The following is a 19,558-nucleotide window of genomic DNA, read 5'->3' on the forward strand; positions in this document are numbered from 1 at the left end:
TTCAGAAATTGCAATTAAGGACGGTAATAGATGAGCATCCAGACTATATTCGGCCACCTCTGTGTGATGAGTTACTGCTTATCCTTCTGCAAACAGTTTAATCCCAGTTCTATTCTTCATCAGTTTTTAAATCAATTACAACATGGCTGAAAGGTTAAAGTTTGTTCTTCTTTTCCCTCCCCACCCAGATGAAGACCTGCCTGCACTTGATGATGAGATTGGAGTTTTCTTATTGTAAAAAATCTCATTTTTGCCTTACCCCTATCTACAAAACATCCATATGTAAACAAGCTCCACCTTTCCTTGGATATAGGGTTAAGTGAGATGGGTTTACCCCAATATTGCCCTAATAAAAACGATGCCCTGTATAATCCTAGGTCAGCTGGATTACAAAGTCTTCAGTTTGACCTGAATTAGTGGTCTCCGTAGGGCCACTGTATGTTCTCATGTCTCTAGATGAGGAACGGAGAATAGAGTTATCCAGAATTCATGCTTCTAACCAAAGATTGCAGGAAACATTCAAGCTTGTGCATACTGTATGGTGATCAGATGTACTGTTATTGTTCCCTTACAATCAAGTAGCTTGCCAACACTGAAGCATACATTAAGAATCACTTAATGTTAGAGACAAGTATGTTAAGGCTGTACTGTAGTAATGTTACAATTTTTTTGGTTCACCTGTAGCCTGGCAAAATTCCCTCATAATAGCTCATTGCAATCTTACTTCACAACTCCGTTTGAATGCTGAAATTCTTAGTCAGTTTTCTCAATTTCCAAACCAATTTGAATATGTTGCAAGCTGGAATCCAGTGTGAAGTGTTAAATGGTTAAATCACCATGAAATAACTACCTTTAATTTTAGATTTTGTTGGTAGTTTATGCCAGAGGAAGACAAATATCACTTTATACTAGCAAAACCTGACTATTTGAGCAATAGATAATGCCAAGAATGTAATTGAAAAGAAAAACAAGGGGGAGTGCAGGAATGTGAACAGCAATTTGAGTTAGTTTCTTTGCTAAGTTCCAACTACTTTAAGTTATTTGTCTGCTTTGTCAGCCTCCTCTCCAACTGAGGGGATAAATACATGGCCTACTTATGACTTCCATCACTTGAAGCTAGCAGCCAGGAGGCACCAGGGATTACCTAGACAGAGTTCCTTTTAAACATTCCCCCTGCAAATAGCTATTTCAGTCCCTGGTAATTTGCAAACTAAGCAAACAGCATTTGATCCAGTGTGAGTAACCATTCTGTTTACACTCAGTGTCACCATGCTGGCTACATTTTCAATCATAATGTCTAGCGTAGTTTTTAAAAACATCATTCAACATATATATTTGGTATCTTCTACAGCTTTACAAGATTTTTTATAGTTTATTATATGTTGGGTGCCTGATGTTGAATGTCATCTTACCCTCTGTGCAAACCTCAGTACTTTGACTATGGTACCTGAAGTTCACAGCTTCTGACTGTAAAGGGGATAAATGGAAATCTCAAAATAGCGTTTTTTTAGAAGGTGAATTAACAAACTGAATATTTTAAATCAACTTGTCACGACATACTTCTAGAGCAGGTGGGTCTTGAACTCTGGGTAGACACAATCCCACTGCACCACAAGAGCCCCCAATAATTGACTATTCTGGGCACTGATCCTCCTTTTTTTTCTTATTGGAACTGGAAGTTCCTTTTGTTTTCATCTATGACAGTAATGTTTCAATCATTGAAATTTCTAATTTAGGATGTGTGTCTCTTTTATGTAACAGTTGGAAAACATTTCCATTGTGATAAAATAAATAACCTGTGAAATACAGAATAGATACAATGACCTAAACTGGTGTACATTCCTGTATGTATAAATTGATTCCCCAAGGTTTGTAGGTAAACAATATCATAGCACTTCATACAAGGGTATTGGGGATATAACTTGTAATTTAATGTTCTCATTTTAGGAAAGTAACTCCAGAATGTTAACTTCAAGATGCAGCTATTATGAAACTTATTGTTTGCAAACAAATAATTACTTAAAGAAAATACCAACAGTGAATAATGAATATAATTGTGTTAGCTGACTTAAATATTTAAATAAAGTAAATGTTCCCAGTTCCCAAACTTTATTGTTGATGGGCCTCTGTTATCACCTGACTACCAAGAACAAAATTGAAGAGCCATATCCAGCAATGAAGGTATGGATAATCAAAGTGGAAATTATAAAGAAATTAAGGCTTTTTGTTTTAGTTCTCACTCTTATAAAATAAGACATGCGTTGCCTAGCATCAGCAACTTACATTTGTGAAACACTTTGGGGGTTTTGCTGCTACATAATTGTAATCAGTCAAAATTTCTTGCTAAAAGCAAAATATTATGTCACTGTTAGGTTAATCTGTGGGATGAAAATCTAAATGTGCATAAACTAGTGTTCATTGTACATTTTTAATTCCATTTGTTTTTCAGGTCCTGAGGGGTTTGGCTTATTTGAGAGAGAAGCATCAAATCATGCACAGAGGTGAGAAGATAATAAAACGAAATGCGTTACCTTCATTCGTATGTTTATTTGTGGTAACTTGTCTTTGAACTTGAACACACAGACTATATAGGAATTTACAGTTATACAGTACCTATAGAAATTGTATGTTATAAATGTTGTCTTTGTTCCTTGTGATTCACTAAATAAAACACACAACAGTATGATAACTACAGCTTTCAGTGATTTCAACAATGCCGACTTTGCTTTTCGGATAGGCATATTAGATCCTTATATTTTGCTAGAAAAGGAAAACTCTGTTTAATGCAGCTTAAAAGATACAAGAGGCAGAAATACTGAAGTACAAGAAAATGAGTCTGCAGACTGTTGTTGAAGAAAACAAATAGTGTTTGACAGGTGAAGCTCTGGAGAATGGAATTCTCTGAATAACTTGCTGAGGTGGCATCAGTGTCATAAGGCACATTGCTGCCATCTGTGCTGTAAACCTCTAATGTGAGTACTGGTTTACCATTTATTCAATCAGTAGGTTACTGTAATATAAATTGTTTTGTGATGCTGAAGAAATAGACCACCTATACACAACCAGTAGGTGCTAAAGTAAAGGCTTTAAAACCACACTTCTAGAGTAGCATGTTATCGTTGCTTTGAAAGAAGTTCCTCCAGTTCTTTTATTTGTACTTCAATGTGTTCTGCAGATGTAACCAGAAGTGACTTTAATAAGCAAACGTGTTGCACCAAACTTTAATCGGCTTAATCTGAAATTGAAGTTTCGTTGAAGGACAGTCACATCTTGAAAAGGGTCTTGTTTTGGTGGTGGGGAGGAGCAAGATGAGATAAATACAAAACCTCATGGAGCATTGAATAAATCGAAAGGACATTTAAAGCAAGTCATTGCTAGGCATTCCTTTAGGACTGTGTAATGATGGATTTTTGCTTGTAACTATTCACTGATTTCTTGCCTACAAGATAGGCCCACCTGCATGCTCCAGGCCCATATCCCTCCAAATCTTTCCTATTCATTTATCTATCCAAAAGTCTTCTAAGCATTGTAATTGTACCCACATCACCACTTCCTCAGGAAGTTCATTCCATACATGAACCACCCTCTGTGTAAAATAATTTTCCCCTCCTGTCTTTTTTAAATCTCTCTCCTCTCATCTTAAAAAAAAAAATAAAATGCCCATCCTAGGGAAAAGACAATTACCATTAATTCTATCTGTTCCTTTCATTGTTTTATAAACTTCTTTCAGATTGCCCCTCAACTTCCTACACTACAGTGAAAAATGTCCCAACCTTTCTTTATAACTCCAAACTTCCATACCTGGTAACATCCTATTAAATTTCTTCTGACCCTCTCCAGTGTAATTATATCCTTCCTATAACTGGGCGACCAGAATTCGACACAGTATTCCATAAGAGGCCTCACCAATTTCCTATACAACCTCCACATGACTGCCTTCTACTCAAAGTATGTTTGCCATGGACTGGTAGGACCAAAGAGTCTGTTTCCATGCTGTATAATTGAGTATGTATTCACTTTAATGTAAGCTAAATTTGTCAATTAGAAGATTATACAGACTGATAGTGTGAGAAGTATAGTGCTCTTGGTCCTGGAATTTTTAAATTGTAATCACTTGGAAAACAATGTTTTTTTGTAATGGTATTTGTGTGCTTCAGGTCTAGTAGTATAATCCATGGTACGTGCTTGGATTTATGCACTCAAGTTCAGCTGTCTGCTTTGTGTTTTGCTTACACAGAAGTGTACCTGCTAATTTTCATTAATGAGGAGTCACTGCAAATAACCTGCTGACCTACATTTCTTTCCATTCCATATCTTAACAATTGCACCACTTCTATTCCACTGCAATAAATTGATTTGATTTATTTATTAATTATCACATGTATGTTATTGCAAAATACTGTGAAAAGTGAGTTTTTGAAAAGATTTGTAGCTCAGGTTGAGGTTTTGATGTAGGTTTGCTTGCTGAGCTGAAAGGTTCATTTCCAGAAGTTTTGTTACCTTACCAGGTAACATCTTCACCAACTAGCCACAAAAAGACATGACCCTGTCTCACTAGTGTCCTCACATATGGGTGAGGAAGGACACCACTTCGACTGGGATAACGCCTCCATCCTAGGACAAGCCAAACAAAGACACACACGTGAATTTCTAGAAGCATGGCATTCCAACTGGAACTCTATCAACAAACACATCGAGTTAGACCCCATCTACCATCCCATGAGAAAAGGAATAGGAAGTGACTTCACCACAGGAAATGACATCACCAACCCAAAGAAACCCAAACATAGAAATAGAAAGCAGGAGTTTTCATCATTGCTTCGCATGAGGCTCACTGAAGATGTTACCTAGTAAAGTAACAAAACGTCTGGAAATGAACCTTTCAGCTCAGCGAGCAAACCTACATACAAAACTGTGAAGTGTTGTATAGTGTTGGCACTCTCCAGCACATCTTAAAACATGAAAATAAAGAAAAGAATCTACAGACAGAAAAATGAAAAAATAAAGTGTTCAACTTTAGTCTTTAAGTGCTCCACCATGGGCCTGGTAATCAGGCACAAGTCCCCTTTGCCATGCTGCTGCCTTTGGAATGAAAGTCACCGTCTTCAGCGCCAACTCTCCTTCACTGGTAAGCACTCAGTGTGAGGACATCAATGTGAATACCACTGTTGTGTACTACTGGGAAATTCTACTCTGCCACTGCCATGAATTTGCCTCGGGCCCAGCTCACTGATGCACTTGCTGCTGTTGCCACCGGATCTCATACTGGGCCCAAACTTGTTTCCACTGCCGCCTTCATGTGTCTGCGCTGGATGCAGATGCCACCAGGAAAGCAAACTCGTCCCGCTGGACCTGCTGTAATCTGTGCTCCTAGGCCCAGTCACTGCCACCAATGAATGCCATCACTGCAACTGAATTTTTCCCAAGAGGTATGTAAGATAAAAAGAGATTTTAAAAAAGGAAAAGCATACAGAGTGCACAAGGCCTGGCCTCAGAAGACCTACTCAACCACCATCTTGCTGGATCTTTCTGGGAATGATTTATTTTTATATTAAATGTATTCCAGCTTTGCTTTTAAGTTTATGTTGAGATTTAAGCTTTTGGATGCACTTTTCAATCAGTCATGCTGATTTCAACTCTATAAAGACAACATAGACTCTTTCTTTAAAACTGGAGGAGATTTTTGAAGATACAGAAGTGCTGATAGTTGTCAGAGATGAAAGGGTAAGGACCGAGAGAAAGTAAAGTTTAAATGTTTTACTTAATGTGGGCTGTAGATGATTTGTGGAAGTCATCTGCAATACGACTTAGAATCAACACATTTGTGAGTTACTATTTAGATGTGGACTGGTTAGATGCTGTATGACTCTGTTTGAAGATTGGCTAGGCTCGAGTTAGCGAGTAATAGTGGAACACAGGTTACGACCTTAAAAAGTAAAGTTTTGAGAATTTCTGCAGAGCCTCCAGACAGAAGTATACAAGTCTGAGCATCATGTAAAGCCCCATCAATCTACATCGAAATTGTCACCTTATTGGATAACATGAAGATTATTGATGCATTTTCTGGGACAGATTTTCAATCTGCAAGGATGGGAGTAAACTCCTAATGTTTTTCTCCCTTCTCAGTCTAGGAGTTGCATATTTTAATTTTTACTTCTCAGAAGATCTCATGCCTCAGGTTGGGTATCAGGGTATCAAATCGTGATGCTTTACACATTATAGCAGTGCTGAAGAGTTTGGATCAAATGGTCTTCTGACAGCCATTTTGTCTGTTACTTCAGTTTTGCAAATGCCATAAACTTCAAAATCGAGTCCAAGGAAGCCTCCATGATCAGTCTGCTAACAAGTGAGAAAGTCAGTTTTGAAAACAACTAAAACAAAGGATGAAATATGGCATCTTTTTAACTGCAGTCAAATCTGAGAGTTCCATAGGATTTTTTTTAAGCACATCTAAACTCATTGTGTCTCATTAAAAATAACTTGTAAAAAAAAAATGGCAGAGGTATCAAAATGGCAGCAATTCTATATTCCTTCAGTTCTGTTGCCTTCTTTTTCAGATGTGAAACCATCCAACATCTTGGTAAATTCTCGTGGTGAGATAAAACTCTGTGATTTTGGAGTAAGTGGTCAGCTGATTGACTCCATGGCAAACTCCTTTGTGGGAACTCGCTCTTACATGTCTGTAAGTCTTTGTTCTTTTGTAAATTTTATGCTATTTTGCTATTAAAATATAGCAATTTATGAACAATGTGACCTAACAAATAGTTCAAACTCTACAATGGTGCAAAATGTTTAATGTGACCCTTTGTGTGATGCATTGTTTAAAAAAAACTGTCAATTTAAGTGTTGTGGTCAGTCAAAAAGTTTAATATAGTCAGATCAATAAGGTAGAAAGATCACAGTTTCTTAAACAATTTAAAATGGCTTCATCAAGAGGTTTAGGATACTAGATTTTACAGCTTAATAGAGTAGATGAAGGAAAACATTATTCAAATCAAGGCATTTTGAGCAATTTTATTATGTAACTTTAGGAACATGTGTAAAGTTAGTTTTGCTGTCCTGCATTTCCAACATGACGGCCCATTCAAGCAGGGATATGGATCAAACCTAATCGCATTCATTCTCACTTGGTCTCCTGTTAAAAATGAAGAAATACTGTTTGTATGTACAAGTTTGTTTTTATTTTAAATAACTGCAATAGTACTAACGTTGAATATTCATTTTTTTAAAAATCTGCGTAGGAATCACTTTTTGGCTTTTGTTTCACAAACATCGAAAACAGGTGCAGGAGGAGACCAATCAGCCCTTCGAATCTGCACCACTATTCAATATGATCATGGCTGATCATGCGATCTCAGTATCCCATTCCTGCTTTCTCTCCATTCCCCTTGATCCCTTTTAGCTGCAAGGGACACATCCAGTTCCTTCTTGAATATTTCTAATGAACTGGCCCCAACAGCACCCTGTGGGAGAGAATTACACAGGTTCACAGCTCTTCAGTGAAGAAATCTTTCCTTATCTCAGTCCTCAATGGCTTATCCCTTATTTTTTAAACTGTGACACCTAGTTCTAGGCTTCCCCAACCTTAAGGAAGCTATTTATAAACGCAAACACAATTTTGTTCAAAACTAGAGTTTTGTTGGTGAAATATTTAACAGCAAATCTTAAGTTGATTGGTTTGTTGCTATGCAGCACAAATGAGAAAAGGAACTAGTCTAATCATGTTGCACTGCCAGAATGAATTCAGTCTTTATTACCTAAATCACATTTCCTGCCAGCCTGCACATTGAGGGAGATGGTCAGGAAGTTAACCAATCCCTGAATATAGTCTTATGGTAACATCTTGCCCAACATGAAAGTTTATGTTCTGTTACTTACTTTGGTACATAATGGATTTCGCATCTTTTCTCATGCATCGGTTTCTTTGAAGATTAAATTTGAAATGATAACTTGGGATAATGTTTGTTTTATTTGTTTACTTATGATACAATTTGCTGATATGGTTTTTTTCCTTGTCTGCTGGCAGCCAGAGAGATTGCAAGGCACCCATTATTCTGTACAGTCTGATATCTGGAGTATGGGGCTTTCCTTGGTAGAGCTGGCAATTGGTAGATATCCCATTCCCCCTCCTGATGGGAGGGAGCTGGAGGCCATCTTTCAATGCCCATTGATGGATGGAACGGGAGGAGAATCGCACAGCACTTCACCCAGGGCGAGAGCCCCAGGACGCCCCATCAGTGGTAAGAAATAAACAGCTTTGTTGTTTATGTTATACTTCTCTCACTTTTTAATTCAAAGTGTGTAATTAATCCAGACTCTTTTCTTTCATCAAATTATTACCTCAATAATGTCAATTTTGAAAAAATACTTCAAGTTCCATTAAAAATGGGCAGTTTAAAAACTGTCCATTTGTTCAATTTATCCCACTGAAAATTAGCTACTTTCACTCAACTAGATCATTTGTCATACTCAATTGTTTCTGAAAGGAAGCAACTTTATGTAGGACTTAACCCTCGCTGTTCATCAATTTACAATTGGTTGTTGCCTCTAACCCTTTGGTTTTCAAAAAAAAAACTGGGTCACTTCTCTTGGGAAGAACGAGAGTTTGATTAGATTAGATTAGATTACTTACAGTGTGGGAACAGGCCCTTCGGCCCAACAAGTCCACACCGACCCGCCGAAGTGCAACCCACCCATACCCCTACATGTACCCCTTTTTACCTAACACAACGGACAATTTAGCATGGTCAATTCACCTGACCTGCACATCTTTGGACTGTGGGAGGAAACCGGAGCACCCGGAGGAAACCACGCAGACACGGGGAGAATGTGCAAACTCCACACAGTCAGTCGCCTGAGTCAGGAATTGAACCCGGGTCTCTGGCGCTGTGAGGCAGCAGTGCTAACCACTGTGCTACCGTGCCGCCCATAGTTTGAGGCTGTCATTTCGTGAAGTGCTTGCTTCTCAGGGTCAACCAAATCCATTTAGCTCCAATATAACCACCTGATTACTAAGACAAAGGAAAGATGAGAAATATTTTATATGCAGGTTGCTATTTTTAATTTAAAAGCTGTTCTCCCTATTAACTCTACTTTTAATGCAATGGCTTTCTTGAGTTTTCTCATGTTCTGACCTGTTGTGGTGACCTTTACTGAAGAGTATCTCTGTGTACTCAAAGTATGTGTATTAATTTTTTATAGGAACTCCAAATTGGGTTAGCTTGGCCAAAGTCAGGTCATTACACATTTGGTACTGTTGCTGCAAGCATGAGTGGAAACCATAAGTTAATATTTGGAATTTCCCACTCTTGCATCTAAAAGTCCGACAACCATTCTGTGACCTGCTTTTTAGATGGAGACGATGGCTTGTCCACTTGAAAAAGGGTTTGTGTATTGAAACAAAGGGAAAAGCATTATCCTAAAAACTTTGATCATTCTTCTGGAGAGTGTTAGTGGAGATGTCAAGCAGTTCCACAGATACTGATGTGTAGAAATGTTGTTAGTGACCTTTTCCAAATTCAATTATGTTATTCAACTATTATTGATTTGGGGCCGATGTCTAAAATGAAAAACCAGACCTGTACACAAACCTGTTGCCTGACATTCCCAATTTGTTGCTTTATAGCATTTCAGGAGCTACCGTTCTGCAACAATACAGTATTTAACATCTATATTGATAAAGTCCTCTCTATCAAAATTGAACAATTCAGTCAAGGACTTTCGCGTCAAGGCTTGTTTCAAATTTTTAAAATTCGTTATTTGTATCCTTCGCTGATGCATTGTGGGGGTTATCTCTCCAGATGTTCAGATCTCTATTTCTCACTGCAACTAATCACCTGATTTGTACTGAAGTTGAATCTCCAGCATTGAGCCCCATTTTTTAAAAAGTTCTTCCTTTTGTGAGGTCATCTTATTTCATTTTGTGCTTTTAAACTACTGGTTACAGGCATGTGAAAGAAAGATTTGCACTTTTGTAGAATGTTTGATGATGTCACATTATTCCCCCAGTGCCTTACAAACAGTAAGATACTTTGATGCATTGTCAGTTAGGCAGGGGAATAAAACAGATATAAAATTACATTATTCTTATCACTTCTGTTACTTTTATGTATAGAATTCCAGGTCAAAGCACAGGGTTTCTAAGAACAAAATAGCTAGTTTTATCATTGTTCAGCAGAAAATGTCATCATTCTACATAAATGTTCAGAACGCTGTTCTTAACAGAGCGCATCCATCTGAGTGTTAAGAATTTTATTCTGAGAGAGAACAGAATTGCCACAAATCTCTCTGCACAATCTGCCTTCCAGAGGTATCAGCGATAAGTCTGTTGGGGGGACAACACTGTTTCTCAGAGACCGTACCATGAGTATTGTTCAATAGCTGGTTTGTTGAAGCATATGCCGAGAGAGTGTTCAAAGACATATCTCTGCAAACTCTGAAGCCTCGTGATCACGCGGACGTTTTAGTTATGATTATAACTGATTCATCACTTTGAGTCTCAAGTCCCTTTTATACATGTTTACAACAGCTAACAGAACAATCTGGTTATGCCGAGCAACATATTGCATAATGTGGTGCTCAGTTTCCCATGGGGCTTTGCATATAGCAAAAGCGTTACACTAATTTCCCAGTTTTGCCATACTTCAGTCTCCCTTTTGGCCAATGGCTTGCCCATTTAAGCCTATTTTTTCCAACTTGCCATTTGTGCCTTCCCATCATTTGACCAAGTGACCAGACTAATGACCTTCAGATGTGGCATCAAATTTCGCCATCCTAATGCTTATTCATTGCTCCTTTCCAAACCCTTTTTCCTTTTGAGTAAACTCTACATCTCCTTAAACACTATATCTTCCTTATGTTAGTCCTGCCTTTCTCCTCCTCATTCCAGTGTGCCAAATATATGACCAAGACTATAAAAATTATGACTAAAATTAGTTGGACAATGACTAAAACATGCAAGGCAATTCTTATCCCAGGTTGAGTATTAACATTTTAATCATCAACTATTTATGGTCTCATGAAGTCCTTCACGAAGTTTAGTGTCAATGTCCTTGTTATGTTGATTAGTCTCTTCTCTGTTTTGTGCAATTCATTTATAATTTATCAGCTTGCCCCATGATCGTCTTAGTTGTGGAGATCTTGATCCTCCATTTATAGAGTCATACAGCACGGAAGCAGACCCCTCAGTCCAATTCATCCATGCTGGCCAAGTTTCACAAATTAAACTGCTGTCACTTGCCTGCATTTGGCCCATATCCCTCAAAGTTGTTGAACCTTTCCCATGTTTTTTCAAGTAATCTGGCTTGATTTCACTGCTAATGCTCCCTACATTCTCATGTGACTAGAAATAATTCCTTTAAAATGAACATTTGTCAGTGGATGGGTCTTGTGATTTGAGGATCTTTTATTCTTGTATACTGTACCAAGATTATTTTAACAACAGCATTTATGTAGAATAAGGTTTTTCTCTCTCGCGCTCAGTCTCTGACTCCAGTAACACTCTTAAGCAGATTCTTTTGTTGTCTCCCCTCTTTCCCCACTTGTACCCAAGATGCTGTTCTCTTTTACGCCGTTATGTTCTTATTACAGTGGTGGGTGGGGTGGGATCAGAGTTTACAGACACAAGTCAGCACAAACTAACTGGGTTAGGGTGGGAATCAATGCTTGATCTTTGTTTTTAATCTTGGTGACGGCAGCAAAAACTTTGAAAAGGCGTGGTCATTATGGAAAATGTGTTTTTGTTTTTCCTCTTTGGGCAAACAGTGAAACTACAGGAATCTATAAATAGTGACATCAGGCAAACTGAATCTAGTGCCTGGAGAAAACTGATAGATAGCTAACCTGGCTCTTCCTTTTTCAAAGCAATGACTGTTTGCATGGGAAAAAAAATACTTTCTTTTAAAAGAAGACAATTTTGAGTGTTCCCACTGCCCTGATTTTGCTGCCATTTAATCAAAATGAGTGAATTTCTGATATGATATCGGTTCAACACAACCATTCCCTTTTGATGAAGGTTTTATCTCCCTATTCCAGGCAAGCTGTGGGCCAGCACCTAACAACAGGGCTTCCGAGTTTCCCTGTAGTGGTATCTGGGGCTCTGTATCATTCTTTGTTTTACATTTTGTTACACTTGGTTCTTGGACACTGTCTTCCTTTCCTCCTTCATTCAGAGATGGGAGCAGTCATGTTGTAAATCGGCACATTAGGAGAGGGTAAAGAGCAATTGGTAAAATGTTTGTCATGAGGTAACACACTATCCTGATTTAGTTTGGGCTATGTGGATAATGCCTTCTGAGTAGATGGAGTAAGACCAATTTACTAAAATATAACAAAAATATTGGAGATCCTGAAACAAAAACAAATTTCTGGAGAAGCTCGGCAGCTCTAGCAGCACCTGTGGGTCGGAAGTAAAATTAAGGTTTCAAGTCTGACTCTTATGAAGTTTCTCCAGCAACTTTTGATTTTGTTTAGGACCAGTTAACACCCACTTTTAAATCTACAGATGTATGTTGGGTTCTTCAGGCTTGGGAGAGAACATATTGTTATTTCTTGGATATTTGTACACTTGTGGGGGTCCACTCCTGTGACTGCAACTTCCCCTTCTCACTCGATCACCCATGTGGTGGATGTGGTCTTTATCCACCTCCCAATATTGTGAAGGATCCAGAACAGGGTAAAGATGTTGATTCTTGGGGTTGGTAGCAGTAGGATAATTCCTATACTCAAACTGCCCTTATTATTGCAGGTTCTTTCTAGTGTTGGAACTGTCCCCAGTGATCTTTGTTTACAATGGTAGCTGTTTGCAGCTCCCTATCTGTAAGCCAATTGGGTATCTTCCCTTCGTACATTTAAGAAGATTCTTGCTGAGCTGGTTTAGGGTGCAGGTTCCAGACAAAGATCTATGGGTTCCTCGAGAGTTGTTAGATACCCTAGTGATAGGGTGTTTAACATATTGCTCAGCAGTTAGAGACTTCTAATGGCTTCTTGGAGGATCTTAATTCCCTCTCCTCCCATCTTAGCAATGGTTTTAAGAGTTGTTTTGTGTTCCCCCTCCTACTGCCTCACAAAATCCCATTGTGGTTCTTGAGTCAGTGAGTCATTTTCATGCATTGTGTGATCTTCCTTAGTCAGGGTAATGTGTTGCCACACTGGAGGCCATGTTAAATTGTCTCATAGTGTCAGGGATATGCAGGCTAGGTGGGGTTTCGTGGACGTAGTGGGGGGTGGTCTGGGTGGGATGCTCTTCAGAGGGTCAGTCAACACTGTAGGGTTTCTATGATTCTATGCGTCCAACTTTAAAGGCTCAAAATCCCTCCCAAAAACAATGGTTGGCAAAGTATAAAAATGAACTGGCAATGTGGGTAGTCACTGACTACTAATGCATGTGATGGCTAAAAGGATGGTGTGGGGTTGTGGGGCTGAGTGGCTGTGTCTGCAAAAATGTAGTTCTGTATTCCACCAGGTCAACTTGTATACCACAATCTGTTGGTTTTGTTGTTGTATACCATTGGATCAATAGTCATCATCATGGAATGTTCAAGTGCAAAATGAATCTATTTGACCTGATGTCTTTAAATGACTTTTTTTGTTGAACTGTTCAATGTATTATAATCCTTGTTCACTCTTTATAATGTCATAAACAAAATCCTCTCAAGTATTTATCCTGTTCTCTTTTTGAAGCTAGGCCACTTTTGGAATACTATGAGCAATTCTGGTCTCCCTGCTATAGGAAGGATGTTGTGAAACTTGAAAGGGTTCAGAAAAGATTTACAAGGATGTTGCCAGGGTTGGAGGGTTTGAGCTAAAGGGAGTGGCTGAATAGGCTGGGGTTATTTTCCCAGGAGCATCGGAGGCTGAGGTTTATGAAATCATGAGGGGCATGGATAGGATCAATATACAAGGTCTTTTTCCTGGGGTGGGAGAGTCCAAAACTAGTGCGTAGGTTTAGGCCGAAAGGAGAAAGTTTTAAAAGGGACCTAAGGGGCAACTTTTTCATGTAAAGGAAGGTACGTGTTTGGTGAGCTGCTAGAGGAAATGGTGGAGGCTGTTTAAAAGGCTTCTGGATGGCTATATGAATAGGAAAGATTTAGAGGGATATGGGCCAAGTGCTGGCAAGATTAATTTAGGATATCTGATGGGTATGGATGCGTTGGACAGAAGGGTCTGTTTCTGTGCTATGCATCTCTGACTATGAAAGTTGCTGCTGCTTCAGCTGCCTTTTTTGGGCAATGCATTCCAGAGCACAGCATCCTTTTGTGTTTATTTTAAAAGAAGAAAGCTTCTGACTGTGTATTTTTTTTGAAGCAGAAGGTGACCTAACTTGAGTAAAGGTCATGTTAATGGCTTGTTTTCTTTGCTTCTCCGTTCCTTGAGTATGGGTCAATGCACCAAAACTGACTTGTGCCTGATGTTTCTGGGGAGCCTTAGATTTCCCAATGACCATTGCTGATCGCATGGTCTGGTAATTTAATAGCTACTTTAACAGGTTTACACTGATTATTTAAGACAATCACCTTCAGTTTACCAGCTATAAAATCTTTTTTTTAAAATGTGTAGTAAATCTTTGAGTCCACTTCTGATTATTTCAAACCTCTGTTTTATATTCCTGGATGTTTTGATGACCTGTAACTGCTGAGGATTAAAATTTGAAGTGGGCGGCATGGTGGCTCCGTGGTTAGCACTGTTGCCTCTCAGCTCCAGGGACCCAGATTTGATTTCCACCTCAGGTGACTGTGTGGAGTTTGCACATCCTTCCCATGTCTGCATGGGTTTCCTCTGGGTGCTCTGGATTCCTCCCATAATCCAAGGGTGTGCAGATTAGGTGAATTGGCCATGTTAAAATTGTCCATAGTGTTCAGGGGTGTGTTGGTTCGTGTATTAGCCTGGGGTAAATGTAGAGCAGTAGGGGAATGGGTCTGGGTGGGTTATTCTTTGGAGGATCAGTGTGGAGTTGTTGGGCTGAAAGGCCTGTTTCCACACTAGAGATTCTAAGCTGTTCTGAGGCATGCTATTGCTAGTATGTTGGTTTCTGTTGTAATTTTGCAAATTAAGTATTAGAAGAAATTATGAGCTACACAATTGTTTCCTTCTAATTCGCGTGCCATGATTAAATATCCTGGAAAATAGCTCCTTTTCAAGATGAGGTAGATCTGATCTGGCCCTTTTCAAAGATCAGTTTTGCCAAGCTTTTTGATCAAATGATCTGAATTCTAACAAACTGACTAAAGAAGACATGATGCTTATGAAAGGAATGTGATTTTTCTTAATTTTGGTTTTAAAGGGGTAAGCTTCCTATAACCCTTTTGTTGCTTTTATCTGAGTTTCAGGCAAACTAGAGGCAACATTGAAGGTAATAATTGTGAATATGGCCGACCATCAAACTTTAGCATGTTGCCAGTCAACTGCAGAATGACTACGGACAACCGGCCACTCATTCTTCTTGGTCTTGCTCCTCTTCCTCTTCCTCTTCCTCTTCTTCCTCCTTCCCTCTTCCTCTTCCTCTTCCTCTTCCTCTTCCTCTTCCTCTTCCTCTTCCTCCTCTTACCACACCCTACAAACTGAATAGTACTTTTCATGATCCACTTCTGGGTGTCCTCTCACCGGACACATTAAGAGTTCTACACCCTTTAACCCTTCCACACTTTGTATTTCCCAGGTTAGGTCATTTGGCTGGATAGCAGCAGAGTGATCCACTGAGTGGATTCAATTCCCATACCGGCTGACGTTACCATGAAGGACGTGCTCTGCTATGTAGAGAAACAAGAGATCGAAATAGAGTTCTGCAGTACAGATAAAGCACCTTTGGCCCACCGTGTCCATGCCTGTCAAAAACGCTACCTAACTATTCTAGATTAGCTCAGTTGGCTGGTTGTAATGCAGAATAATGCTAAGATCATTGGTTAAATTCCTTGCTGGCTGAGGCTATTTGAAAAGGAGAACCATTTACACCTCTCCCCTCCCCTCCCCTATGGGAACCACCACCAGTCTTTTCTGTCTAACGAGAGAGCAGCTGGATGGTCCAGCAGGACTGCATGACATTATTTTTACAAAGGTTTCTGTCTCTGCCAACCATACAGGCAGTGACAAACAGAAGTTGCTGGAAAAAGCTCAGCAGGTCTGGCAGCATCTGTGAAGAGAAATCAGAGTTAATGTTTCGGGTCCAGTGATACTTCCACAGAACTGTTGGTAGTAAGGAAAATATTGGTTTATGTGCAGAAGGTAGGGTGAGGCAGTGGTAGGTAGTTAGTGATTGGTTGAGATAGAGCCCAAAGAGAGAAGAACAGTTGGACAGACAAAGGGTTTGATAATGATCTGTCTGGGAGGGTGAATAGCTGTTTATGGAGACTGTTACTGGCTATCAGTAGGTACTGTGTAATGGCAGACTGTGTGATAACAAGGCCTGGTGTGTGGTAGGGGGTCTAGGACATGGAGTTCAGAGCCTAATATTATTGAACTCTATATTGAGATAGAGAGCTGCAGAATCCCCAAGTGGAAAATGAGGTGTTGCTGGAGCACTGCAGGAAGCCTGTGTTAGAGATGTTAGCCAGGAAACTGGGTGATGTGTTAAAGTGGTGATGCCGTTAGAGAGAAATACGGACAGTGAGTTCCATGTTCTACCACCCCCTCGGTGAAAATGTCTTTCCTCACATCTTGTCTAAACTGTCTGCCTTAGATCTGTCTCCTGTCATTAATCCCTCCATCAAGGGGAAATGTTTCTTCCTGTCTGCCCTATCTATGTCCTTCATTATTTTCAACATCTTAAACATGTCCCCCTTCAATCTCCTTGGCTCTGAAGAAAACAACCGCAGTCTGACCAATCTTGCTTCATGCCTGAAACTCTCCAGCCCAGGCAGCAGCATGTTTTCCTTTAGAGTAGAGAAGATTGAGGGGGTTATCCATTAGGGAGTACAGAGTTCTGAGGAGCATAGACTGGGTAGATGGGGAGAAACATTCCCCTTATTAGAGGAGTTAATAACCAGGAGTTTTAAGGTATCGGGCTTAGGTTGAGAATAGGATTTGAGGAAAAATGTTTTTACTGAGAGGTTACTGGAACTCACTGGCTGAAAGGTTGGTAGAGGCAGGAACCCTCAAGACATTTACGAACAATTTAGATGACAATTGAAATGACAAGTATACAAAGCTACAGGCCAAGTATTGGAAGATTAGGCTAGCACAAAATGGATGTTTGGCAGGTATGAACAGGATGGGCTAAAGAGCCTCTTTGCAGCTGTTAGAAACTTTAAAACTATAATTCATTAACCTGGTTATGTGGAGCAGAGCTGTAATTACTTCGGCTGACTTGTTGCTTTTCTACTGTGCAGGACATGGGATGGACAATCGGCCAGCCATGGCTATCTTTGAACTTCTGGATTACATTGTTAATGAGGTTTGTCCTACTTTGTGTGTGAATTTGTAGTGAAAGGGCCTCACTGTATTAAATCACAAACAAGGAGAACCGTTTGGTGGCATAATTCAAAACATGTATGAAGATGAGTTGCTTTTTTTAAATGTTTTAAGCTGTCTTAGTTCTATATCTTCAATCATTCTCAGCTCGATGAATTCATTAATTCATATTTTATGCATTCAGAAATCAAAATTCCCCACTATATTGTTACGTTTTAATTATTATACTAACAATTGAAAAGCAAGCTGATCAGTCTTTTGTACAAAGAAATTTTGGATAAAACTCAATTTTCTGAACCGAGATATATTTATTAATTTTAGGCTTTGGATTCCTTTTTTTTTCACCTTCTCACCAAACTCTTTCAGCACCGTTGACATGGGAAACAACTCTGAGCTCTAGTTGAGAAGCATTATTGTGAAGTCTTGGGCTGCCAGCTTGGAGGTTGCACATGGGATCTGCTATTTTCTGTCCCACTCGGCAAATTAGTGAAATGTAACATTGAAGTGGCTGGAGAGCTGCTGCTGAGTTCGGTTTTCCCAAACGCATTATGGGGGATTACACTCCCCTTGAGATTTTGAAGTCAATTTTCCTCACGTTTGTCCCTGGGGTTCGTCCGTTCTGCCAGCAAAAAGCTCCAGAAAGAGAGTGGAGACACTCCTGCATCCCTTTGTCCTGTTTCATCTGCAGTCCCTTAGGAAGTAGAGCAATTACAGGCCCATCACTGCAATTTACTTTGGAGAGAAATTAGTATTTCCAATCTCTTTCCTCTTTCCTGGAATTGTAATAATGAGTTGCCACACAAAACTAGCAGTGTGTTTTAGTCAGGAATCCTCCCACGGACTGCAAAGTCTGATATGGTTAGCTGCTGGTGAGAGTACAGGAAATGAGCTTTGAATCATAGAACGGTTTACACACAGATGGAAGCGATTTGGCCTGTCGAGTTCACGCTGGCTCTCTGTATGAGCAATTCAGCTCCCCACTCACTCTGTTTCCCTGTAATTCTGAAGTCTTTCTCCAATTCAGTTCTAAAAAGGTATAGTTATAACTGCCTCCAACACACATTCAGACAGTGCAATCAGATCCTAACCACTCACTGCACAAAAAGTTTTTTTCCTGTCTCCTTTAGTTCTTGTGTCTTTAATCTGTGTCTTTTTGTTCCTGACCCCTGCCAAAGGGAACAGTTTATCTTTAGCTACACTGTTCAAATTTCTCATGATTCAGAGATGCCAGTGTTGGACTGGGGTGTACAAAGTTAAAAATCACACAACACCAGGTTATAGTCCCACGGGTTTAATTGGAAGCACGCTAGCTTTCGGAGCGACGCTCACAATTACCTGATGAAGGAGTGTCGCTCCAAAAGCTAGTGTGCTTCCAATTAAACCCATGGGACTATAACCTGGTGTTGTGTGATTTTCAAATTTCTCATGATATTGACCACCTCTGTAAAATCACCTCTCGACTTTCTCTTTGCAGAGGAGAATAACTGCAGCCTCTCCCATCTTTGTAATTGAAAAGTTCCTCATTTTCCCCCCCCCCCCCCATATGTGTATTTTAAAAATCCCTCATCCCTGTCACCATTCTTTTATTCTGCATCTTCTCGCAGCCCATCATATACTTCCTAACACATTAAGATCAGAATTGAGCACAGTAAAGCAGTGTTTTAGAAAGGTTCTTCATCGTGTTCTTGCTTCTTTATTCTGTGCATTGATTTAAAAAGCCCAAGAACCTGTCTACCTTCAACTTTTCTCAACTTTCTCAAATTGGCCTGGCACCACTAATGCCCCTTAAAACTCCAGGATTTATGTGCTGCACCCTGTTTAGAATTGTACCCTTCAGTTTATATTACGTCTCTTTGTTCTTTCTGCAAGAGTGTGTTTCTTCATGGAGTTATAGAGATGTACAGCATGGAAACAGACCCTTCGATCCAACCCGTCCATGCCGACCAGATATCCCAACCCAATCTAGTCCCACCTGCCAGCACCCGGCCCATATCCCTCCAAACCCTTCCTGTTCATATACCCATCCAAATGCCTCTTAAATGTTGCAATTGTACTAGCCTCCACCACATCCTCTGGCAGCTCATTCCATACACGTACCACCCTCTGCGTGAAAAAGTTGCCCCTGAGGTCTCTTTTATATCTTTCCCCCCTCACC

The 19,558-nt window shown here is 39.7% G+C and overlaps 1 protein-coding gene across 1 annotated transcript in view; it reads left to right on the forward strand.

The window, feature by feature from the left end:
* Positions 1–19,558, forward strand: part of map2k2a (mitogen-activated protein kinase kinase 2a) — a 75,230-nt gene that overhangs the window by 37,412 nt on the left and 18,260 nt on the right. Inside the window, exons 5-8 of the mRNA XM_072593776.1 lie at positions 2,450–2,501; positions 6,558–6,682; positions 8,027–8,240; positions 17,322–17,386. Of these exons, the coding sequence (XP_072449877.1) occupies positions 2,450–2,501; positions 6,558–6,682; positions 8,027–8,240; positions 17,322–17,386 (456 nt within the window). The remainder of the gene's footprint in view (positions 1–2,449; positions 2,502–6,557; positions 6,683–8,026; positions 8,241–17,321; positions 17,387–19,558) is intronic.

The sequence above is a fragment of the Chiloscyllium punctatum genome, chromosome 24 (genome assembly GCF_047496795.1).
Source record: "Chiloscyllium punctatum isolate Juve2018m chromosome 24, sChiPun1.3, whole genome shotgun sequence".
NCBI classification, from domain to species: Eukaryota; Metazoa; Chordata; class Chondrichthyes; order Orectolobiformes; family Hemiscylliidae; genus Chiloscyllium; species Chiloscyllium punctatum.